The 26,883-nt window shown below is 39.6% G+C and overlaps 1 protein-coding gene across 4 annotated transcripts in view; it reads right to left on the bottom strand.

The window, feature by feature from the left end:
* Positions 1-8,070: 8,070 nt before the first annotated feature.
* The window catches only part of ZBTB44 (zinc finger and BTB domain containing 44), a 41,838-nt gene continuing 23,025 nt past the window's right edge, over positions 8,071-26,883 (bottom strand). Inside the window, exons 3-6 of one of the 4 annotated variants that reach the window (XM_040534633.1) lie at positions 25,028-25,112; positions 19,063-19,226; positions 16,460-16,760; positions 8,071-14,360 (exon numbers count right to left, since the gene is read on the bottom strand). In XM_040534633.1, the coding sequence (XP_040390567.1) occupies positions 14,078-14,360; positions 16,460-16,760; positions 19,063-19,226; positions 25,028-25,112 (833 nt within the window). In that variant the 3' untranslated portion in view covers positions 8,071-14,077. The remainder of the gene's footprint in view (positions 14,361-16,459; positions 16,761-19,062; positions 19,227-25,027; positions 25,113-26,883) is intronic. The other 3 variants (XM_040534636.1, XM_040534635.1, XM_040534634.1) reach the window with 3 other exon arrangements.

Genomic DNA, 26,883 nt, shown 5'->3' with positions numbered 1-26,883 from the left:
GGAGAAGGTCAGGCTTGTGCAAGACTTGTATGCTAAAGTAGGTCACTGATCCAACCTATCCATTTAGGGTTATATGCCTTACTGATGACTTCAGCATCTAACTGTCTTGACAACACCAGTGAGGAAGCACTGCTGCCAAAACATTAATGGATCTAGGGCAAAACTCAGCCCCAAGCAGAAGCCAGCGCAACACCCAGGCACCTTAACCACATGCAATGCTTAACCAAGGTCTGAAGTGCATATAAACAAAATGAATCGTTAGCGAGCACGTTCATAACACCAAGTATGTCCCTGGGTGGTCTCTGCAGTTACACAGTGGTCTGCATCCAATGGGTTCAACAACCTCTCTAAATGTTACTGGGGATCACTGCCTGTCCTTTACAGATGGGGACAGTGAGGCACAGAAAATACCCACACAGCAAACCTAGGGGCAGACTCTTGCCCAAACACTGACTTGTGCAACAAAGAACTGTCACTGGACGCCATCAAAAAAACACAGGCTCTCGGTTTTTGAACAATAACTGCATACACCCGAGCCCAAGTGAACCAAAAAAGCAAGTACAAACACCTCAGTTGTTAAGTGCATAGTTACCTCAAGTAGTTTATTTTGGTCTTCTTTAAAAGGAGTGGCTGTGAACAAGTCATGGGGCATGGGGGATTAAAGGAAGGGGGAGTAAGAGGTTAATTGGATTCTATTTGGAGAGGGATTTACGTTGGCTGAGTTTTTTCAGTCAGCAGCGCATAGTGGAACATGTCACTTGTAATTGAGCTAATGAAACACCTCTGGAGATAAAAAAAAAACACAAGCTAAATTCAGACTTGGCTGAGAGAGTTGAAGTTCATTCACTACAAGGTTATGGAGAGATGCAACTGCTTTGTTTAAGGACAGTGGACTGGAAAGGTAACAGCTGAATCAGTTTTACTTTGCAAAATCTGTTTTTTCTCACTCAAGGCTGCTGGACCAAGGGGTAATTAGGCAGACTGTTTTGTTAAGGACACTCTTCCAGGACAGGAATCTAAACTCTGCCAATATGGTAATGCGATTTAATAAGTCCAGCCTCTCTCCTGGTCTAATGATATTATAGTTGTTTTCTATAAATAGAACACCGAGGGCAAGCACTTTGCTCCATGGTTATGGCAGTGGAACTACACATGGCTTAGCTGAGAGAGGGCTGCAAATTCGTGGCCTTTTTGATGCACTTTTATGGTGGGTTCCCATCTTCCAGCGCAGCTCCTTTCAGTTTTCGTAAGGAGAAACAAGGGACTGTTTTCTAGTTTTCAAAGCTATTACAAACCCCCTCTGACCTAAAGCCAAACTACCAAACATGACTTGAATGCAAGTAAGGGAATACTGGTTTCCCAAGCTTGCCAAAGAGCTAAGCCAGAGTCCTGCAGGGAGCTGTGTCTTCTTTGTGAAAAATGTTAACGTATTGAAAATACCTTTTCTTCTAAGTCAGGAAAAAAAAGGCGCTTTTAGAAAACCGTTACTCCACTTCTTCTTAACCCCGGCCTCTTCTTCAGGAGTTTAAGAATTGAGTTAGCTTTAATGAGAAAAGAGGATGTACTTGACACCCCTGAGAAAAAAAAATCACAGTACCGAACTTTATGCAGTTGTACAAATAATGTTACAGGCATGAGGACCTCAGTCTTTAAGTGCACTAGAACACTTAGGTGCCAATCTCACAGCTCGAGAAACCCTGAAATGATGTGGCTGCACCCTGTGTAAGAGAAAGCCATAACAGCACGTAGCTCTGCATAAAACACTAAGTTACTGCATGAGAAGGCAGAGTGCAGACTTACGGCTAGACTGCATAGACTGAGATGGCAAAGAGATCCTGGAGGTTGTGTTTTTTGTATGCTGCTGAGAGCGATACTTGTACAGCACAAATTGCCTTCTGCCATTTAAGTCTTCCTGCTGTGGTTTGATTCTTCCCTCTTCTGATTCTCCCTGCTGAGGTTGGATTCCTCTTTCTCTGGTTTTAGGAAGGAAGAGCAGCAGACAAGTAGCTGCTTGGTCTACTAGCCGATACCTAGAAAATGGAATGTCTCGAGTTAATGAAGGTATCAAAATAGCCAAGGTGCTGAGGGTGAAGAAAATGTACCCTGGTATATCAAGCGAGTTGCATTCTGTGCTGTTAGGTTCTTTGTGTCTCCCAACATCCAGCTTAGAGTCTCTGTGTTGGACAGCAAACAAAAGAAAAGCTTTTTCAGAACACGGGTACTGCAGACCCACTTTGCGACGGGAATTCAAGCTGGAGGGTTTCTGGCATCACCGCTAGGAACAAAGACAAAAACAGATCATGCCTGTTTACAGCTCTGCAGCTGATTCAGTGAATTTGTACAAATGGCAACGGATGGGGAAAAGGCCCCATTGCCACTGGTTCAGCTGCCAGTTCTTGAAAGAAAGGAATCCGGTACCCTCCCCCAAACTGCACTGCTCCTATAGCGCAGAGACAAAGAGGAGCAAAACCAGTAGCAAAAAAACTACTTAAAACATCACAGACATGGAAAAGAATGATCTCCATGGAACAGCTTTATTGTACTGAGGGCTCTATAGCCACTCTTTTGATCAGAGCCATACTTTAAAGGCTATCTGTCCTGGTTTATAAACCGTTTAATATCTGCGGAGCCAAAAGCTTGCTATTTCGCAGTAAGTACTATTAATTGTTCTGGTTATCATGTCGTGCAGTTTGACCTAACCTACTGATTTCCCTCCACTCCTGCCGCAAAACATCCATCACTTTTTAAAGGGTTACATAAAGCTACACAGAAAGGTTCTGGTTTGTGTTAGCTTGATTGCTATAGACTTTAATAAAGCACCCATCACAGTTGCCTAGCCACACAATAGATCAAACTCCTATAATTCTTTTCATGTCTCCAGAGGGAAAGGCTAAGCAAAACATAAAACTTAACCTCCCAGTGCTTTATTACTGGCCTGGAAAGATGTCAAAGGCCATGTGAGCTTTCACTCTTTCCTCGCTCCCTTACAAGCCACAGCAACAGACCGAGGGAAGAAAGCAGGGAAGGCAAGCGAGGGCAGTGAGACGGCAGCGTAAAGCACACTATTCATGACACCTAGCAGCACACTGAAGGTAATATGCAAAAAGACAAGTGTAAACAAGTGGCATCTGGAAACTCAACAGCTAAGATAGGTAGCTCTGAGATCAGTTTTTTTCCTCAACAATAAGGCTGCATGGGATGAAGCCACTTGTCCAATGTCAACTTGTGGCAAAGCTGGTAGGAAATCCAGTACAAAGGCTCATCACATCTGACTGCGCACGTAGGACTAGCGAGTGTGCTATGTTCTGTGGGTTGTCTTTGGCACTTTGCTCACTGAACCTGTTGCATATAGGGTAGTAAATTCACTGGATGACTCACACTAGCATACACATCAGTGGGATGTGTAAGAAACCCATTTTGTGTAGGAGCCTCCAAAATCTGTTTCCTCCTCTCCCGGTGGTAGCAACAAGCTGGAGGCTCCTCTGCATCCTATTGCTCAAGGTGGAAGAGGCAAGGATGAGCAAAGAAACAGGTTTATGTCTTGTTCCCCATCTCTTCTTGAATGTGCTGCTCCCTGGATCAGCTGGAAAAATACCGGAGGAACAGAAAAGCCACAGGCTTTCTTTGATAAGAGATCCACCTTGGCATTGTTTTCTACATCTACCTCACAATGGCAAATTAATTCCAGGAGGTTAGCTCATGTCTGCACTAAGCCTTTAATGGTGCTGTACAGTAATTGCATCCTGCCTCTACCAGATGGATCACAGAAAATGAGTCAGGTACAACTCCTGTAACAACAGAGGCAGGACTTGGGCTTTGCCAGTACAGCCAGCCGGACAAAGAACTTCCCTGTGTGTTTTGGTTTTTTTTTAACATGAATTCACATACTACCAAATGGGTATTCGCTCTAAGGAAGCATTCCTCTCTGAGACACCAGATGCTGACCGTGCAATGTGCAGCAGCCATGTTGCCTTCAGTTCCACTCAAAAACATCTGAGCGCCTGCCAGATGGCAAGTGGAGGAAACAATGTGTATGCCAACAAGTATATGTGGGCCTTCACCTCAGCGGGAATCAGTGACACTGCAATCGCAATACCCAGGAAAACGACGTGTTACAGCTTTTAAAAGGAATTTTAAAATAGAAGGAACTCAAAATTAAAATGTTGAATTACCTCACTGTTAGATTTAAAAAAAAAAAAAAAAGCTGCAAGCCTTAGAAGATAAACAAAATTCTGCCTCTAACACAAATAGAATTTTTAAGAGCAGTTTATTTCTCTGTTCGTCAAGATTTTTCATCCTGGGCTTGTGCTCACTTTTGAAAAAGAGGCAGATCTGAGCATTTTTTATTTTAAAACATAACAAGTCAACCCAACGCCACTTCTTTTTGTTTGGCTCTTTCTTTCTCTGTATTAATTTCAATTCAATCGAGAAGGCAGTTGCATAACTGTTGTTTATAATTGCTGTCACGTCAACCCTGAAACTGATCACTGTAACACTGAAGTTATATAAAAGGTTTTGTTAGGATTTTTGTTATTTTTCTCGTTTAAATTGTGGGGAGATGAAGTTCAACAATGCAGAGATGTTTTGGTTTTCCAAACTCTGATGTCTATTAATCCTGTGCTTTGGTGTCTTTTCTTTCCAGTTCTGTTTTACACAGTGCAGGGCTCTGTTTATGCACAGAAAGTCTCCAAAAACAGTTCTGTGCACCCCGGTAATACACAGGATATAAAATACACTGTGCTGAGTCAGAGAAACAACTAAAGAAGTAAAGTTCACAAAATGGGTAAGCTGTTAAAGAACAATTTAAACACATTTCTGGAAAGGCCGACTATTTAAATGCTTAAGTGGACTGGGACTGTAATTTACCTTGCTCTTCTGAAGCCAGTGGACTGTTACCCTTCAGCAATGTAGTAGCAAACCCTGAGGGATTGTTTCTTCTTCTACGCATGTCAAAATGCCTTCTTCATTTACATACATAAAATGATCCCGGAATTGAGTCATCTCCTTCACCAGCCCGTAAACACATCGTAGTCTCCTTGCTCCTCTCCCAACATTTCTGTTCATTCTTCTTTGACTCGGAGGTGTACTTACCTGGGAGACGTCTCCCCTCTCTGCAAAGCATTCGGATGATCCATTTTACCACTAGTTTTCTGTTTTTCTAGAGATTTGAGTGCCAGGGACATACTCACAGGTATCTTGGGTCCAAGATAGTTTGAAAGCTATACTACACTGCAGTCTATCAAATAATTAGGGACTGTATTTGTTTTAGTGTAAACGAATACTGCCCATATTTATTTGATGATACTTCATGCTTAACAGTAATTTGTAATTGACATTGGCTTTTCTTAGAAATGGTCTGGAAAATGTCAGAGTCTACATGAAGAAAAAACTAAAGAGAAAACTATACTGAAGTGCCATTCACATTCCCCTCCTCCAAAATAAAAATATCTCAAGACCACAAAATATGTCTGCTCCCTTACGATGAATATCTTGGCCTTAAGTCCTGCCTCTCTGTTTAGGGATGAGCACAGGATCACATGAAACCATGCCTCTGCTTTTCACTCCAAACGCAAGAGAAGTTTGTAAGGGCTATGAGAAAAGCGAAGCAAGGTTCTTGCTGGAGTCTTAGGCTAGTAACCTGTTTCAGCCAATTGAGAATCAACCAAGAAAAGCATAGCAATATCGGCTGTAGGGAAGCAGCAAGGAAAGAGTTGGTCAATCGATGTTTTTATATGCTTCTTGTTCAAAATTCTTTCTGAATGAGCACATACAGATTGTGCGTGCGCGCGCGTGCGTGTGTACAGGGGAACAAGCAGTACTTTGTGGGAAAAAAACTGTTATCTTCTAAATGATGGAAGTATTACAAAACACTTGACCTAAGCATCGAGTTTTATACAAGCATATGGAAGACTGGGAATGCAGTTGAGCCAGATGCAGCGGATGTATTCTCAGAGATACTCCCACGTAAATCCAATCACGACTATGAAGAACAGTTGTATCCAAAACAACAGGGGATCTAAGAGTCGGTGATAGCGGCATAGCCACACAAATTAACATACAGTTGGGCAAAGGAGCTCGCTTATGCTGAGATCGTTAACTTCAAAATTCCTACAGAAGGTTCAAGTGAGATATACAAATAGATGCCCCAGGAGCTACTCTCATAGCTTCACCAGGAGACTGACTGAGACGAAGACAGCTCATGATCAAAGATTGACTCAAGCCTTTAGAGTGGTTTTTGAACACATGGTTTTCACTGGGAGTTTGTGGCCTGTTTCTAAAGGATTTGTGAAAGGCAACGAGGAAAATCTGGACTACTATCAGTAAGGGCTATACAAGAGGATCCATATCTTCCCTGAAAAGTGTTAATATATCAAAAAATCAGAATAATTGAAAAACTACTTCTCAGAAGAGCTCTGAGCTGTAACTGAAGCTCTAATGTACACACTTACCCCTGCTCTGCTTGCTCATGGTCTCACAGCAATCTGCGCTCTAAGAATGATGATGACAGACTTACGCTCTGAACTCTGGAGATGCTGCATGCACAAGCAGCTTGGGAAAAGCGCTTTATACATGATCCAAGGCAGGTTCCTCTTAGCAGCTCCATTTTCACCAGGGTATCACATACGAAGGAATGGTGCAGTAAGCCCTGGGAGAGCTCTGGTCCCTGCTCTATTACATTCTCAGTAGCTATGAATTCAATCTCATCTCAGCTGCTCTCCTCTGTGCAAAAGAAATGGTACTTCATTACTGTCAGGAACAAAATGCTTAAATGCTGTAAGTAATCCACAGAAAATCTTTGATAGTGTACACTTGCTTTGTTACGGATCTCTAAAAGATGCTTCATGCTAAACTTAAACATATGGCTGTGCTTTGCAAAAATCCACTTCAGTCACAAGGCTGAACCTCGATATCCATCAAAGGCATGCAGTTTAACAGTCTTGCCTTAGCTTTATGACACTGTATGTTCATATACAGTCATACAGGCTTTAGATTTGTAATGGTCTGCTAAACATCACTGCATACTCCTAACTGCAGTCTGTCTTCAAAGCAAATAAATTCTTTCTTTTGCCGGAGAACAATGGAGTCAAAGCCTTTACATTTCAAACTTTAATTCTCTCCAAAGCTTTCCCCAGATATGTTCCCTCTTCCAATTATGCTTTTGATAAAATACTTCTGTCCCTATACAAGGTCCCGAGGAATATGAGAAATCGGAATTTATAACTCTCAACCCTCTCTATCCAAGGTTCACTGTGGCTGCTTACGCTGCACTGTGGAATGCTTTCCCATTATTTATTTATTTATTTTCACTCCCATGTCAGATGCTGAACACAATTTGACTCCTAGCGCATTAATCACGTCAGCCTGCTTGTTATTCATATAGGTTACTGGGCAGAGTTATAATCATTTCAGCCAAGTAATTACAAAACTTCCATTTTCCTACCTGTGCCCTAGCTATGTGTTGATCCAGCCGGCATTCCTGCTCGGTCAGACAGGTGGGTCTGTAGGAGGCAAATTAATTTAATTGCAAGGGTTGCCAGAAACAGCAGAGGTATATTTTAAATCCCATGACTCTTGGCTGTTTTATGACTATTTTGAAGCGCATGGCTGTGATCACGATGACTCTGTCTACTGTCCTTTTTAAACATCTTCTCCTTTGACTAATTTGATTAGCCTCATTCTTGACTGGCTTTCCATCAATAAAGCCCCATTCAAAAGATGGCCCCACCGCTTTTGCAGAATGCAGCCTAAAAGAGAACATTAACAAAAGGAAATGTAATATACAATGGAAAATTAAACAATGTTTACTTTACTCTTAATACTCTTTACTCATGTAACTCCTCCAATCGTTTATTAATGCTTGGTCTGTTTTAAACTACCTTTCCTCCAAAGACAGCTTGAGCAACAGTGAGTTCTCCTCATATTCAACTATTTTGAGACTAATTATAAGCAAAAGTTATAAGAGAACGTAGCTCTAGCAACAGAGCTGCACCTTCTTACACAAGGTCAAGTCTTTTGTACTATAAGACAAAGTCTGGTGTAGTTAAAGAACGACACAAAGCAAAGATATACTCCATAAAACATTAATATTTTAATGAAAAATCTTAGCTTCATGTTTCTATCCAAAGACACTCAAAACTAGTTTTTCTCCCCCCTTAATTTTGACCTATAATGGGACCAGTTTGGATAATTTTTTTTGTATTTTAGAACATTTTTTTTTAAAGATTAAACAACCAGGCTAGCAAAAAGGTACCCAATACATACTTTTCTTATATCAAACAAGCTAGTATTTCAATACAATGTAACTATACAGAATATATACATTACACATATGATCACAAAGCAAACACTACAGGCTCAGAACAGATTTGAAAAAACATGATATTCACATTGATTACAATAACTCTAAAAATGATTGTAACGTTGAAACGGCACTTAGTTTACAAAAAAAGTCACAAAAATATATATAGCCACCAAGAACTATGGTTCCTGAAAAATACTAATAGCCAGATAGTATTATATAAAATGTGAAGTGTATTTAAACATCGTATACATTAAAAAACAAAACCAAAACCAAAAAACAATTCTGTTAAGTCAATAAACATGCCAAGTAATCTAGCTGTGGCCAGCATCAACAAGAGAAGCTGTACTGTGGATGAGATGACGACTGGATATACGGCTGGTGACCGGAGACTGGCACAGTTAAGGGGGTTTCACTGTTACTAAAATGCACAAAGAAGCCCAACAATAATTTATTTCACATTTTTCCTCCAGCTTTACTCTTTCCCTCTTCAGGGTTTCACCACAGGGCAGCACCTAGAGCGAAGGCACTGCAGGAACAGGGCAAAGAAGCTGTCCAAGAAATTTGTGTAGCCAGGGCTATAAGTCAGAATATCAAAAGCATGCATCAGCGAAATGAATGGTTAAACAAAATCACTCCTCTGGGGACTTCAGCAACCCTCAGGAAGACTGTAGGTACAGTAGCCACACAGGCTGGCAGCACCAGAAACTAATTCGGCTCTCTTTTTTTTTTTTTTTTTAGTGCAACCAGATTTGTAGTTGAGACCTGTGGGGCACTGAATTACTGTGATAGCACACGTTGAGTTAACAAAAACCCAGAGCAATTAAGTACTGTTGCATTAAAAAAATTTCACATTTGTTTTTTTATGGTACATTTCCTCAAATACTTTGAACCGACTCTCCTCACTAGGGACCTCTGATGTGGCTGAGGCGCAGTCTGGCCTTGAACCCTCTTATCTGTCATCAAGATGCTATGGAATTTATTATGTCCGTAATTGGAGATGAGAACCCTCCGAAGTTGGGTTTCACCTTGTACGCAAAATTCGAACTTAATCGAGCTGAATGAAAATTAGCTATTTTCCTTATTCTGATGGTGTGGAAGTTGCAATGGACCTAGGAGCAACAGGCGCTCCTACATCTGCATTTTCTCCATCCCTGCAGGGTGCACAAAGCTCCCGTTCTATTTGCATATAAAATGCTTCATGGTGCGTCTCAGAGAGAGACTGGCAATAGTCTCAGTGCTCTTATGTCCTGGGGCTGGAGGGGAAAGCCAGCAACCAAGAAGCAACTGAAGCCCTCATATAAAAACTTTAAACCATAGCTTAAAAACAATAAAATTTTATCCCGTAAGGGACATATAGGGATCATAGTCTTATAAAATATATTTTACTGCATTGGCAGCTAGTACTTTTTAAAAAAGTTTAAATTCACACCTTTTAGACTCAAGAAACATGTGAACCCAGAACCATTTTCAATAACCTAGTCTACTAATCTCTCAGTATGAGAGACTTGACTACACTATCTGCGAGCCTGACAACTGAACTCAAACTGTAGCAAGACAGACAAACCATCAGGAACACACATCTTTTTTTAATGTGGTGTAAGAAAAGCAGTTCTGACAGGGAGCTTAATTTGCTGAATGTGAAGGCATCCCCATGGATTTCCAGGGGAGTTGTGCTATATGTCTGCATCAAAAAAACAAAACAAACCCTTACGATTTGGCCAGATCTCCCACACAGCTAAAACAGCACTTCTTTTTTCTTCCACTTATTGTGGGGAAAGAGATAGCTTCTGAATGTTATCCCCTCTTCTGAAACACCACATTCAGTCAGAGAAAAAAAAAACAACACTTTCCCCTGCTTTCCCGTTGTTCTCATCAGACATACTGCACAACGTGCAAGGGAGAAAGACCCCAATCAGACTCCAAGAACCCGGGACCCCAGCATACGGCAGAATCTTGCTAGTTCTGTGGCAGTGAAGGCACTCTACTTGCAAAATAAATGGGTGAGGAAAGGATTTTCCACTGAGTGCAAAGAATGGTACTGCATAGAAGGATACACAGAAGTAAAACACATTTACGTCACTTGTGAATGAATGTGGAGACAACTCACTGGGGCAGAAACTGCCGCAATGGGTCTTACGTGTGGCTATTTGGAAGAAATTCTCGACCACTTAGAAGGGAAGGGAAGATGGTGAAGGGATCGGAGCATCTCACGATACACGCTGGGAGAGCTGGGACTGTTTTGAACAGAAGGCTCGGGGGACCCTACCAACGTGTCTAACTAATGGATAGGAGGATGAAAAGAAGATGGAGCCAGACTTTTCTCAGTGGGCACAAGCTGAAGTACAAGAAATTCCATTTAAACACGAGAACATTTTTAAGGTGACGGTGGTCAAACAGTGGAATAGACTGCCCAGAGAAATCATGGAGTCTCCATCTCTGGAGATATTCAGAACCTGACTGGACAAGGTCCTGAGCAACCTGTCCTTGCTGACTGCTGCTTGAGCAGGGAGGGGGTCTGGACCAGACAATCTCTAGAGGTCCCTTCCAATCTTCCAATCTCAACTATTCTGTGATCCCAGTCACGCACACCTATAAATGCAAACCAAATAACTTAGGGTAGGTTTTTTTTTGAGGGTGAGGGTAGGTGGGAGGGGGTGATATGAAAATGCAGTCCAGGGTTCAAAATGCTCTGATAATGTGTTGAAAGAACCTTTAGGATTAATCCCAAGTGCAGTTTAAGGCAAGTTTCTTCTAGTTTAGTTAGATATCTATCTCACTCAAATTGGAATCCAAGTATTAGCAACAGAGCTTGTTTTATGATGTTTTATGTTTTTACATCTCTCCTGTGAAGAACACCAGCATTCCAAAGAACTGAACACTTCCAACAAGTTAGGGAGGAGAAATAAAAGGGTATTTGTATTTAATTTGTGGTAAATTCTATGGAGAAAAGAGATATTAACAAGAAACAATTACAAACAGGAAAGTTAACAAATAAGCCTAACCCTAAAACAAACAAACAAATAAACCCTCTAAGAACTCTACTGTCCCTGCAGTGAAATGAGACTGAAAAGTGAGAAAAAAAATTCAGATGTTACACAGAGATTACAGGGCTGAAAAGATAATGTGTAACACTGCAATGAAAAACAAAACCCAAGACTTGTCTTGTACCAAGGTGTTAACAGTTAATGATACTCATTTCTTCTCAAGGAAGAACAGATTAGAGCTACAAAGTTGTTTTTTGTTGTTCTTTTTTTTTTTTTTTTTAACTTTTTAAATTTCTCTTTGGTATTCAGAAGGCAGTTTGCCTTCTGACACAAAATTTTAAGTCTTTTAAAAATGCAATATCCAGATATGTCTGTTCTGTATTTGCACATCTCCTCACCAACAAATTTCTTAGCAAAGTATCTAATGGGTGAAAATTATCATATTCTAATAGAAGATTATGCCCATCTACATCTGACCTTTGAATATTACACCTGTACATTCTGAAACTGTGTTTCTGTGTAAGTACTTTTTGCTACAAGAATCACAAAGGATTCTTATATACCTGGAAAGACAAATAACACTTATCACAAAAAAGAAAACCCTATATTTGAGTTCAGTGTCATAGCCCTATAAGTCAAGAGAAAACTCAGAAAAAGGCATCTCCTTGTCTCACTGGCTTTTCAGTTACAGAAATCAGAAGTGGAAGAGAACTGGTCTTTAAGTTCAGCCCATCAAAAAGACACTGGACTGACTCACAGTACAGTATCCCTAAAAAACAATTTCTCTTTCAAGCCCTTTTAAGACGTACAAAAGGTAGACAGCAAGACTGAATTGTAGCAGAGAACTTCTTTGCAGCATGTTTATAAAACACCCTTCGAATCTGGTGGAGAAACTTCACTCCAGTAACTTGGAAAGGACTGAAATCCTGACTGTTTTCCCTCTATTTAACTAGTATGTTTTGTACCTAAAACACAGCAGAGAAGAATTGTTAAAGTCACTGAAACCCTTTTAAGCTCTTTCCAAAGGGCAATAAGCTTTTTTCTTTACAAAAGCTGGCTATTAGTAGAAACAACTCAGACCTACAGAGTATCAGAGCCACCTAAGCTAACTGAATACAAATTGATCTTGCAATATAATATGACTTTAGTGTCTTCTGTTTCTTCAAGAGCAACCTTTCTCCATCGGTTTCATTTCCTCCTCGTGTTTGCATAAAGCAAATCCAGATAGAAAACAGTAATTTAAAATCAAGATTCAAAACTAAGGGAGTATATCATGCCTTTGGAATACTAAGATCACGTAATACCTACTCTCTCAGCATGTCATCTGTAGGCTATAGGCATTTGGCATCAAACATCGAGTTAACTTCAGAAGCAATTAAAAAAATCAAAAACCTCCTAATGTATTTCCTAATTTAGCTTTCAAAGCAGTACTATAGCCCAAACAGCCTCAACAAACAAGAATCACTGCTCTGAAAATCCCACACCCTAAATTTGAAGCTTTTTCTAAATATGGAAAAAATGAAATTGCAAATCTTTCAATTTATTGCTTACTTGAGCTGTGTATGTAGCTGGAGTAATGGCCTTTAATAAACTGAGTTGGCAAGGATTTAAAATGTTTTGAAACAGGAACAATTCATCACCACTATATAGGCTTTCTGTAAACAACTCCCTGTTGGGTTAGAAAGTTGGCCTCTGAAGAGAATAAATTGCTTGTTTTGTCCAAAAACAGACTAATAAAAATCTCAGAAACTATACATGCATATGTATAAACAAAAAATGTGCAATAATGCACAAAAGAGCTCATTTTTTTCCCCATCTGTAAACTCCCTCTAGTTAGCTTTTGGAGATCAGTAAAAATACAGTATTTATGACAGGGGGAAGTGACCAGAACTGCAAACAATCTGGCCAAGATTTAAGAATTTCACTTCGGGAAAACATTCATTTTCATGCATGGTTTCCCTTCTACAGAAAGATACAGTCATGAGATATTTATCAGGCTTGTGTGGATATACACTTCTCTATCCTCCTCAGTTCATTATGCATCACTAGAATTTTCCTGGCCATAGTATTTCCATGCCTAACCTTAGACAGGCAAATCCAGACAGGCTATTTGATCAAGCAGTTTCTAAAAGGACTGGAATATAAGAAGTAGGAATACCTGGCATGATATCACTTGGTTTGTCAAAACTGATTTATCTGAGATGAAAAGGGACAATGTGTTTTTAAAAAGTGTGTGACTGTTAGTTTCAAAAATGCTTACCATTTCCGAGAAAAGGGTTACAGTAAGCGCTTTGAAAAACAGCAGGCACAGTGATAGGAAGTGTCATTTTTTATGCAGAAGATTAAAGCATCCACTCAAAACTAGTCAAAGATGTTCAATAATGATTTCCAATGCATCCTTTTGTTTGTCATTTTAAAAAGGTTTCCTCTGATTTCTTTCCCTTAACCAGAGGGTCTGCAGAAGCAAGAGAAACTTAATGAGCTGTTCTAACTGTGGAAGAAGAAATAGTTAAAGTGATCTGAATCAGTTGTTCTTCTTTAGAAGTGTATCACAGCTTCCATGATGTTCTGACAAGATCTTTTTGTGCATTCAGTCTTAAATATTTTCACAGAAGTGATCATTCAGTCATGAAAAATAATGTAACATCTGTTGCAGTTTTCTGTTTAAAGCGTAGCTTACAAAGTAAAAAAGGGAAAATCTCCCCAATTTTGTTTAAAAAAAATTAAATTAAAATGTACAGGACCAAACACAGGCACTTTCCAAAGAACAAAAATTAAACCAAACCATGAATTATTCAATAGTAATAGATGACAGCTCCGGTTTCGGAGGGTCACCTGCGGTTGCCTCAGCAGTGGCGTTAGTCTTTGGCTGCTCTGGCACATCTTCTTCCTTCTCTGCCAACCCACCCAGAGACCCCAAGGGGAAAGTGCTTTCACAATTCTGAGTTGACGAGACCTGTGAAATGACAGGCATTTGGACAGAAGAGTTGCTTTCAAAGCCATGCTCCCCTAGCTCATACTGCCCGAGGGTCTCTTCTTGTTCCTGGTTTAAGTAGTCCGGTACTAGGAAGTCACTAGAAGAGGGGCAAAGGACAGAAGAGAAATGTCACTTCTCACACAAACATTGGAGGTATCAGTTTCTTTGCATCAGTTACATCACACAAGCTACATACTGCATTTAATAGAGACCAAATACTCATTTCACACTGTTCTAAGATCATCACAGCATACTTCACTGGTTCTCATTAAAGCACACAGAAAATTTTATTCAACACCATCTATTTTGCATTGTTGTGCATCTGTATTTCCTACACGGTAACTTCTTATTTAGGTTGTATCACCTTGATGAGAATGAAAGTTAATGACTGGAACATCATATGGCACTAAAAAGATCACTGAAAAAAGGGAGCACTCAACCTTTAAAAATAGAAACAAAAATGAGTTCAGCACTGGCAAAGATGTGGGCCTTTTCCACCCCTGAGATAAGATCCACCCAAGAAACAGCAGTAGCGCTCAGAGTGGCCAGGCTGTAAACAAAAGCTTGAGGCAAGGAAGCACAGGTTCTGCTGCAAGTACAAGGAGGCTGCCAACTACAGTGGTGTTTTGTGACGTGGACACCTCATACTAGTGTGAAAAGAAATGAACTTCATTTCCTTCCCTGATCCACACCATTTTAGTTCTTTCTGGACAACAGTTCCAAAGCTTACTCTTACCAACTGTTGGTTGAGTGTATCCAAAGATAATCGACCAAACTCTTAAGTAGTATTTGCAGAGCATGAGCAGTAAGGACAATAAATTTTCTTTTCAAATGTTCAACACTAGAAATGTAAGTTTATCCCGAAGCAAGGTATTTTTTATATCTATATATGCATTTGTATGCTTTGCTTCCTTTTTGTAATCCATTTAAAAGCAGTAAACTTATTTCAGTGGCAGCAGCATTCACTGCTTCAAATCCAAATTAACAATCAACTATGCTAACTCGAGTGTTTGTAAATTCAAACTAAAGGCAGGCCTATAGACAACTAAAAATCATGTACTTCTCATCTGTTTGATGGCAGCAATAAAGTGCTTACCACAATCATGGCATCATCCCTTAAGAGTTTTCACTCTAGTTTTGGCGCAAGCCCTAAGAACAAGAACTGTGTAAACCCACAGAGTCGAAGCACTTGTACTTTTAAACAACACTGTGCTGGAAAAACACTGACTGGCTTTCCTGGTTTGTTTTGTAATTCTTTCATCTTAACATCACTTCTAAGATAACCAAATAGGAAAAAAATGCTGAAATGTTTTGTAGTAGAAAAAGCATAATGTTTGGAAATCATGAGGGATAGCCTTGTAGATGCTGTAACATTTACAATACATTTCCTTTGCGCTTCTGAAGACAGATGACTCACACACAAAGCTGCACCTTCTCTATAAATTTAAGGGCTATCTTGATCCAATTCCCTCATCCACTCTCGTGTTTTGCTATATCAAATTCCAATGGTTACAAACATTTATTTAAATAGGAGAGCACAATGCTAGCCTGGTATCACAGAACACACGTAGCACCTTTTAATAGTCCTTAGTGAAGTGCATTTATGAAACATGCCAAGTCTTCTGGGCCCTGATAAACAACAAATATATAATTGGCTTTTACTATTTCAAGACATCACACCCTGTTATTCCGTTCATTTAGCAATATGTTACCTAGAAAATGAAAAATATAAGAGAAGGTATGGAGTCATGCAATCTTTCCACAATACCTACCATCAAACGAATACTTAAAATGAAGTCACAAGTCTATTTCTTACGTAAACAAACAGGCTGTGTACAAGACTTTGCATATTACATCATTTACAGAACTCCACAGATAGCAAAGTATAAAATACTGTGGCTTAACACCATTAACCTGTCCATAGATACTACTGAAAAGAGACATTAAGTAGCCTAGAAGCAGCTTCTGCATATCACTGGATTCTTCAATGCCCTCCCATAGAGTTTATACACTGTAAAACAGATCAGATATAACAGATAGTAGTGCAAGAAATAATTTGACTGAAATTAGCTGACAACCTGATGAGAAGCACAGCAGGCTGCCCTGAAAGCAGGAAAAGATGATTTAGGAAAAAAAGGAAAAAGAAAAAAAAAAAAAAAGCAAGTTTCCCTGTTAGGTTTTTGCTGTGCACCTCACCTGCTCTGGAAGTAGTTTGCTAGCTCTGACGCTTCATGGTTCAAGCTCCTCAGGTGAACGATTAAATTTCCAGAGTTGGTGAACATGGCGCCACATGTTTTGCACTCGTAAATCCGAGGCTTGCGGATAATATGCCGGGAAACCCGCATGTGGTGTTTATATTCCCCGAAGGAAGTGAAAGTGGCACTACATATCTGGCACCGGAAACAGCGTTTACCTTCGTGCTTCAGGCGATGCATCTTTAGCGAGTAAGCTCGGGTGAACTTTTTCCCACAGCGGTCACACTGAAATGGTTTAATGCCTGCAGAAGAGAGAGCAAAAAATGTTCACCTTTTGTAATGAGAGGTCACCGGCAAAATCCTTCCAGATTTCTAACAGCAAAAGGACAGCAACTGTGGCCAGTCACAAAGAAGTACTGATTTAGGAAGAAACACTCTGGTTAACTTTAAAATGACAAAACAATTAGCACATAGCTGCAATTTCTCGGAACCAGTTGCCAATATATTTCATAATACTGTAACCTGTCTTTAACGGTTACATTTCTTCTTTTTCACAGTTTAAAATGAACATAAACTTCCATGGTCTGAACTATGGCTAAGATCCTGAGCCGTAGCCAAAAAGTATCTGATGCAGCAGTCACCTCAAACCATCTTTGAACTCCTTTGATCTTGGGAGATTCTTGTGCCAGACTGGTTCCCAACAATGCAATTATCAGACTACCCTTAATTGCAACGCCTTTTTCTTGCTGCCTCTGACCTCAGAGAAGTGTTCTGGCAGGGGGGACTTTGTGCACAGGGATGCCCCTGTAACGGTGATAAAAGGGTAAAGTAGCAGCCTTTATATTGTGTGGGAACCCTTATATACAAGAATTTTCAGCAACTTTGCATGATAGAGAACTCTCTAAGATGGTTTAAGTTCATGCCTCACTTTTTTTTTCTTGTTTTAATTTAGACATTCTGATACTAGTTCACTTTTCACTTAGTATAGGCACTAATACAACCCTAAACCATGAGCTCTGCAACACGCTGCTGTGCCAGAGAGTACGTAATCACACCCAAACAGAATTATTACAACGTAAGACTGAATCACCAAAAAGTTAAGTTTAATAAAAAGTCTGAACTCCAGAAAGTGTAGAAATCCAAACGTGAGGTCAAGAATCTGGAATATGGAGCTCTATTCATAATAGGGCTGTCAAGGAATAAAAAAGGTTGTTTCAAAGGGCTGAATGTGCATCAGTCCAGGCTGTTAATTCCACCAGTCTTTCACCCTGCTTTCCTTATGTTCAAAGTGGGAGCTGAACTTTTAATTGGGGCTTTTATACAGAGAAAGCTGTAGTTAAGGTTACACTGAAACTCCCTGTTAAGCATGTGAAAACAAGTTAATATTCTAGAATATCGTCTTGTGGAGCTAAAACTTTTCATGCTTTTATACTGTTCAAGGGCATCTATTTTCTCAGATAGTTTGAGGAAAATCTCTTCGGCCCTTTTGCTTATGTGAAAACACTTTTAATGCTTCCAAGGTCTGAGAGCTTCTTTCGCACACTAATTACTCTAAAACAGCTATTCAAATCTTTTCCAGCTTTGCGCAGGGGCTGCCAATTGACAGGTCAGCCAGAGATGCTTTGCTGAAGCTGTCTGCTGTCAATTATGACTTTAGCAACCTTCTTCAGATAATTTCACAACTGATATGCTCACACAGTTTGCTTTTTAAATATTAAATGCATATTATTACTGCTAGCCTAAACACAGTCTGGTCATTTTGCCTGAAGGCATTTGACAAATAACTACCAACAGTGAAAAGACTATGCCTTGACATTTGTGGTTGCTCTGCCCTAAAATGGTACAGCACCTGAGTGCAGGTAAGTGTCAATCTCAAACTAGGAGATGCTAAACTGTTTAGTGCAATAGCCCTTTGATATTCCTTTCATTCACTAAAACATCAATGTTCTTGATGGATACCGCTGAAAAGTCTTGAAAAATACTGATAGCAAAGACATTAAGTGTTCATACAAAAAGAATGCAACTGTTTGAGGATCAAAACCCAGAGGAGACATTCATATGCTACCTGCTACTACTATCTGTAGTAACTATATTGATTATCAAACCAATTCAATTGTCCTGCAATCCTTCCAAAAGTTCTGAGATCCAAAAGCATATGACATTCCTTCAATGCAAAGACACGAGATGGTTCATATTTTTAATGGCTGCAAGTCTCCTCTACAACACAGCAGACAATTATGACACCTAAGAGGAAAAATTTCAATCTACGTCACTGCTTTAGTATAATAAAAAAGCCAAGTACACTTTGAGATTTCACCTCAAATCTTTATAATGAGAATAACTTATTCTGATGACTTTCAGGCAATCAGATTTTTTTCAGTCCACACAAATGCTAATTATCCATGAGTGCAGCTATCAGTCAGATCAGATGTATCAAAACAAGCATTCAATGAGACATACCTCTCTACCCAATCTTTCTGAAATCAATTCTCTAGCAGCTGGCAGGTGATTGAAAAAGAATTGCATTACTGTATTTGCTGCACAGAGAGCAAACCTCTGTGAGTCTGTAAATTAGCGATTCTTGCAAGCAGTAACATTTCTTACCTGAGTGGATAAGCATGTGTTGTTTTAAGTTCTGAATGCGAGTGAACCGGACCCCGCAGGTTGGACACTGAAAAGGTCTATCTGGACCATTTGGGCTGGGTCTCTCTGTGCTGCTGGTAGAAGGAGCAATGTAGAGTTGGTAGGGATACTGAACGTTCTCCAAACTACAAAGAAAAAATTCACTGATTTATAAGCAAGCTACAGAAAAAACTAAGAACCCTTGTCCATGGAAATCTGAACCTTGAACATTTGAGAAGGAAAAAAAAATTGTCCTTTTGTATTTCTGTGGAGATCTCTATTTACATCGGAAATCTCTTCCTCTATAGGTACATGTCTGACCTGCATCTTAAGTTTTATATTCACTGACTTTGGAAATCTGAACAGACACAGAATAACTTCTGTTTCTTTAGGCAACAGGTCTCAACAACAGCTGCAAACTGGATATAATTTTCCAGGCATGGGCATTTTATCACGCATATCGATGGTTTACAAGAAGCCAACAGTCCCTGAGGAAGAATTTAAAGAACTGAGTAAATCGGAAAGAAAAGGATTATTTTGCAGTTTCAGTAATATTTACAAAGGAAATTAAAGCCGATTCATTTTTCAATTCAAGTTCCATGAACAAACATTAGTATCTACAATTACATATTTCTAAGTTTAAAATATTCATCTAATTAACCAATACGTGCTCCCTGTCTGATTCAATCAGCTCTATCAGAATAACTCAAGCGTGGTACTTAAAAAAAAAAAAAAAAAAGCACACAGACTATATTAAAGGAACAATTTAACTTTCAAAGTAATTCATTCAAAACTGACTAATTGCTCCCACATAGCCTCTAGCTGCAAACTGTGTGTTATAATACAAGTCCTCTGGCAAGACACTTGTCTCACCAAAGGGCATAGAGAAATAGAAACAAATTGGCTGGTACAAACAGGATAACAATAGGAGTTTGTATTTACCTGGGATTCCCCTTTCCTGAGCTTTAAGGTCTCTATTTTCTGTCAAATAGACATTTCAGCTTGCTCACAGCCTGGTGGCAGATCAGACGTCACTGGAAGCAGGGATCTGCTCTGACCCTGAATCTTCCCTGCTGGTGACAGCTAGCATGGCCAGAACAATGCAATTTTACTCAACTCTTAATGTCTTAAATGCGTGGTGAATAAAGAACAATGTCTCCCATTGAAGACAGGCAGAAGGTCTCCCTAGCTGAACTAATCCTTTGGGTGGTACTTCCATCTCGAGCCCACATCACTGGTTTCTAGACTCAGTTGAATTTGTGGACTTGTAACACATACGGGAACCAAGTGTGCAGTTCGCACAACTACATCTGCCTAGCTGCCACACAAAAATCCACAAGATCTAGATCTAGGACCCCTTCTTTAAAATCAACACCCTAACTGTATTTACTCTGGAAATAAGTGTCAATACAACCGCGAGAAACGGGTATCTGAATTCTGAGTACAAATGAGGGGTTCCAGCAGCAAAAGTTCCAGTTGTAAAATTTGTCTGGTGAGAAAGAGCATCAAGCATCTCTTGACATACACAAGATAAGAGCTTGTTGTGGAGTTTGGTAACAGTCTGTAAAACCAATGAGGATTTTTGGCCTTGCATGGAACTGGAGTAATATTCGCTCTGAAACTCGGTACCGGGGATTTTTACAGAATTTTCTCCACACGTGAGGAGAATATTACCCCAAAAGCTATATCTTATCCACAATAATGGAAAAGCTGGTACCAGGGAGCACAAACCAGACACACCGGGTCACCTCATGTACGGCGAGGGCTGAGTAGGCCCCGCGAATGGGCCGAGCCATCTGGGCAGGCCCGGGCTGCACATACACAGCACATTTCTGCTCTAACACAGACTGCCCATCCTGTTATTACAAGCCTCCTGAGAGCTGGACTATTTTTTTGAAAACTGGACAAGCAATTTCATTGTCCTTCACTTCTTTTTATACACAGCTGCGTCCAAAAGAGCTGTGGAAAAGACAGATACTGGCAAACTTGTTGATCTCTGCTCAAGGGAATATTTAAAAGAGGGAAGTTGCCAGCTCATACCCTGGGCCTGACAGAATATAGTTCACTGCCACTAAGGGGTCCAAAAAAGATGCCTCACCACATGCATTTGCAATAAAGGAGGTTATTTTCAGGCACAGGTTCTGATTCATCTAGCCGAATTTCTGCCATAAGCACTGGCACTCCTGCTCCTCTTTGTGAGCAGATCACTAGCTAAAGAACAGATTTTACTCAGATGTGGAAACACTGGTTTTATCTCCAGAGTTGGTACGACCATACGCTTTCCAGTTTACCTATGGAAGCTCTATCAGCACAGACTGACAGATCTGTTATCCCCCCAAAAAACAAAACAAAACAAAACAACAAAAAAAGCAACATTGCAAAAAAAGCATAAAGCGCATAAGTCCAGCTGTCATAATAGCCTAATAATCAAATAGCCAAACTGATTCGGGCCCAAGATGGACAACTTTCCCCCCATCTGATGTTTAACAAATATCATGCAATTTGGCTAAGAGGTAAATCCCTTCAAAAAAGGTTTCCTTGTGCTCAGCTGATTGGAGAACTCATAATTAATATTTACACAGCTATGTGCCAACAGAAGTGACAGTCGTGATGCACAGGGCTGATGAAGGGATCACTGGATGGGAAGCAAGAACTCTTGCTCTTAAATGTACATACAGGTATACACATGTAGTGTGCTCAAATAAGAATTACGTTTTGTTCTTTGCAACAATATTTAATCTGCTTTACAGAGAACTTCATCTTCTAGTGACGTGTTTCTCGGGTCCTTCCTCCCTCATTCCGGCCAAACAGGCTTGTAAAGAGGCAAAAGTACATTGTGCTCCTAGAGCTTTCTAGGGAGATACTCAAACACTGCAGAAATTAGGAGCCACTGCTCTCCCTTTGTTTCCAGCTTTCTCGGGCTAGCTCATCCTCAAAGCCTGTACCAGTGCCAGCTTCTCTGCCACTGAAACAGAAACGAGATGTGCTATGGCGACAATCTTCCTAGAAGAAATTTAAAATAAAGGTTTAGTTTTCTATTTAAAAACTTCTTAATGAGAAAGGCTGGTTAAAGCAGATAAAAGGCTCTCCAGCTACCAGTGACTGGCACGTCTTTTTCCGTTCTTACATTGCAAGCAGGCTGAAATACCTATCGGTGACAAAACAGTGGACCTTAGCACAATGAAGAAATTACATTTAAAACGCAATCATATTTTCTCTACCCTGCTTCTTTTTCCTCATATATACTCAATTTTCCATGACTTTCAATTTGTGATAATGTGGCATTTAACAGCTGAGATTTATCTAACATCTGAGAGAATTCCTGTAACAGCTGTATTAAAAGATAGGTTTAGAATGTTTTAGCTGTAACGCTAAAAGATACGACCTGCAAGTTTTTCTTCTTTTCAGCAACAGATTATACACATATTCAACAATGTAGAACTAACACTGACAAATGTAAATGCTGGAATGCTCAGTGAGCCTAAAAATGTCCTCTATTTGTAAATAACAAGTGCTTTAGAAAAATGGGAGTTCTCATTATAATGGATCTCAGAGATCTCTTATAATTGAGCCTTTGCAACTCCTTTGTAAATGCAGCCACAAACTGATATAGAGACTAACTGTTAAATCAGCCAAGGCTGTGTTGGGCGTCTTTATTAGAGAATTGTGTTACAACCCAAAAGTGAAATATCCGAGAAAGAACGTAACAGACATCACTGTGAAACAGTAGTTTTAATATTTACCAGATTCCTACGTGTCTATTAAACTGACTACAACTGCATGTGACCTGCTGTTTAAAAAACACTGATTATGGAGGAGGACCAATTCATTATGTTCGTTATTTAACAAAGAAAATCAAGAGATAAAACATCCTAAAGTCTGAAATATTTACAAGTGTTTCCACAGTGATAAGGACATTGCATTGGAAGACCTTTAGATAGGCCAATCTTTTGCTTTGTTTTATGAAAATAAAATACATACAAACTCAAATATGTATATTTCAATATAAACTTGCATTGTCTAATCACAACTGATTTTGACATTGTGAGAATCTCCACTCATAAAACAATGTACAACCTGGACTTAAACGTAAAGGTCCATTAAAAAGCTAACAAACAGCAAGTGAGGAAGTTTTTCTCCATTTGTATGTTTTGTTGATCACGTTTTCATTTGAATCAGCTAGAGTTACATGTTTGATTATATTAAGAATTCTGTAGTATCTCATTTTATGCACCCAAAACTGTGCACTCGAATTGCTGCACAGCGAATGTATTTATCTGTTACACAGGCTGTATTTATCTGTTGATATGCCCATCCTGTGCTTGAAATGGGAATTCAGGAGCCCCTTGCTTGAAGGGCTGGCACTGCATTTCACACGTGCATATGAAAGAAAACTTCTTATGACTTTGAAAGCCTCATTTTACCCATTTAACTGATTCACAGATTAAGTAAAGTCTTGGAACTTTCATTTGAATTTATAAAATAAATCACTTGGCAGAAAATTTTAATTCTGTAGTCTAAAATTTTCATAAATTCCCATAACTATTAGTTCCCTTACTGTTATATAAACAATGTGCAAACTCTAGTTCATTTTGCTGATGGTTCTGTTATCCTCAGACTAATTAATTTCAAAACTTGAGCATAAGCTAAGGCAAATATTCTTTCTTTTTCAGCATGAAAGAGACCTTTTTGCAGAATTTTTCAGTGTGTTAAAAGGATTTTCTGTATATTGAATTTTCTGTGCAGTTTGGGTGAAAATCTTTAATTTTATGGGAAAATTCTGAAATAATCCACTGCTGAAAATATGTATGCCACTTGATTTTAGAATTATAGCTTTAAAAAAGGAAGGGATTAGTTCTAATGCAACATGTGCTCCTACTACCAATTCAAACCCAAAGTGCTGGTTATTATTTTTACACTAAGATTTTCTAGCAGATGGATAAAATCTTCTCTGTCATACACAAAATCTTTTATAGGCAGTTATTTTCCCTTCAAATTTAATCCTACAATGGGACAGGTTTCAGATGGAAATGGCAGGAAAGATTTTATGAGCTATGAAAATGCAGCTCTTCATAGTTATCTCTACAGGGAGTTTCACTTGACACAGTTTCTGGAACAACTCCCAAAGATTCACACTTCTTCCTCAGACCCACTTGTCTAACAAAACACTATGCAAAAGCTACCTTGTCAATACTTTAAAACTTTTCCTGAGGAACAGAATAGCTATCTATACACCATACTTGACACATACCACAAAAGCAAAGAAATAAAAGTCAAACCGATTGAGTGCACCCTTGTAAGCACCTTGCAGGTACATTGCTTTGCTCCAACAGAACTACTATATAGCTTTGAGCAAACAGACCCATCTGAGCTCTGCCTTCCTTGCCAGCCTTCCCTTTCAAGGGATTCCCGTAATAAAACACTCATCTCAACACAGCAAAAGGCTACTACATGTTTACAATTATCAACACACAGCGTCTTGGTGAAAAGCTACATAGAAAGTTTGGGAGAAAAGATATAAGGCTGCTCTGTGGCTTAGGACAACAGTAATGTCAGGGGAAGCCACAACCAGGTATCTCATCTTATTGCTTTTGTGGCTTTACGTCAGCTTCAGCACGCATGCAACCACACCTGTTTCACAACAAAGGCTTTTTTTTTTATTTATGAATAAAGAGCAGTGATGAAGAAACAGTAAAAACATGAGTATCTTTCTTCACCAGTGTAGCCTGGAAATAAGACAGGAAATGAAAAGCAACAAGTAAGCAAATTCTGACTTTCATCACCTACATTCTTCTAAAGCATCTGATCCTTCAGGCACTGATTGTACTTTGATCAACACAGAGAATTATACGTACAAACAGCTAAACATTCTGGGATTAAGGCTGGGTAGGTTAATTACAACATACCACTTGCTGCAGAACAGTTTGCACACTACATTGGTACATACCGATCATCATCATCTGCATGAGCGTTAGTGCCAGAGGTACTCTGGAGTGTGGGTAATCCCTCCGTAACCCCCTCATCTATTGAGCCTAGGCAAAGAAAAAAGGGCAACTTAATGCAAATACGTGTTCAAAAAGGGTTTGGGGGGGGCAGGTAAATACACATACAGCTTGCTTTCCCAAATCTCGGAGAGACACTGCTTCCTGGGTGATGAGATATTAAAATTGTCTTGGGAAAATCATTTAGAAAACCCAGAAGCAACGTGTTCCAACTCAATTTCTCCTCTGCACCGATTATCTAGTAAACGGACAACTCAATAAAGGGCAAATATTTGGCACACCTAGAAAATGAAAAGAATCTATGTTAAATGCAGCCAGAGTTTATAAAACACATCCAGTACTAACACCGCAAAGCAGAAATGTTACTTTCACCTAAAGCGTGTATTTCATCAAATTTCAAGACTTCATGAGCAATACAGTTCAGTTCTTCTACTTTACATGGCTTTTGTGTTCCAAATCTTCCACATACGTATCTATTCAATTGATAACGCCTTCATTTATTGATAAGATGCTGAGATGGGAAGAGCCCCCTGAGAAATTACAAATGCAACACAAAGGAGCCTAAACATCTGTCTGTACGAGAGATGTATACACAAAACCATTGAGAAATTTTGTTCAGAGCACCAACATTTAGACAAGTGGGTTTCAGAAACAGAATCTAAGGTAAATGCAGCACTAAACCAAACCTTTACGACTTCATTCACCTGATGTGTCTGTTGCTCAGACAGGCCTCTCTCACCACCACTTGGAGTCTGGCATTCAAACCTTGTTTAGGCAAACTAAGCAAGGACATTTGGGCCTGATGTCACCATAACATAGAGGGAATTTGGCAGCATAGCACTCAAACATTTCTAAGAACTTGTAGATTCCTCCCCCAAGCATACCCGTTGATAAAAACCATCCTCTGGTTTGGTTACGTGCACCCATTTAGATAAACCGTGTTTTGTTCTCCTGTAAGCTGCGTGCAGGAAGCAGACTGGATCTCCTCACGTTCCTCCTATTCCTCTGACAATGTCTATGCGTGCAATGGGAGATAAGAAAACTAAATGACTGAACTCCACCAAATTTCGAAAGGATCATGGCTGTGGTCATTCCTCTCCAAAACAGAGGTTCCCACACGTATGATCAATAACGTGAAATAACTTGGGAGCGATGCAGAAGAAATTCCATCTTGCCTCCTCTTCCCTCTGTTGAGACAGAATACTAAGCACTGCTCAAACTTTTCTGAAGCCAAGCAGCCTTTGGGTCTCTACCACTGAATCCCTACGAGATGACAACAGACAGGGGAAGGAGATTTCGCTCTCTGCACCTACGTTCTGAGAATGAGCACAGCTTAGGACAGTGCTCGGAGCTGCTCTTGCTGCTAGGGTAGACGTAGCTCCAAGGCAGAGGTACATGAGCAGTCTGAATTCGGGAAGCCTTCTCTAAAGCACGCTAGGAAAATAAAGCATCATTAGGTCTACAATGACAAGTGTCAGACAAAATGGAAAACTGAAAAGAAACAAAAGTATGGAAAGAGAAGCAGAAAACATGTTTATTTTATCAAAAAGAATGAGAGTACTGTCTCCAAAAATGGCTCTCCTCCCTATAAAGGACAGAGTGTTCTACAAAACCTTACTGAAGTAAAAGATTATTGTCTTAAAGTACCCAGTGTTATGGCACCAGTGATGGGAGGAAACGAGCATCTCTAGCAGTTTCAAAATAACACTAATAGAATCAAAAATTTTAATTTTGCCATGAACGGACAAACTATGGTTGGGAAATTTGCAACTATGCAATCTGCGAAGTTACAACAGTTAAT

Source organism: Cygnus olor, chromosome 22 (assembly GCF_009769625.2).
Source record: "Cygnus olor isolate bCygOlo1 chromosome 22, bCygOlo1.pri.v2, whole genome shotgun sequence".
In the NCBI taxonomy this organism is placed as follows: domain Eukaryota; kingdom Metazoa; phylum Chordata; class Aves; order Anseriformes; family Anatidae; genus Cygnus; species Cygnus olor.
Note: the sequence above shows the minus strand (reverse complement) of the source record. Positions and strands in the feature narration are given on the sequence as shown.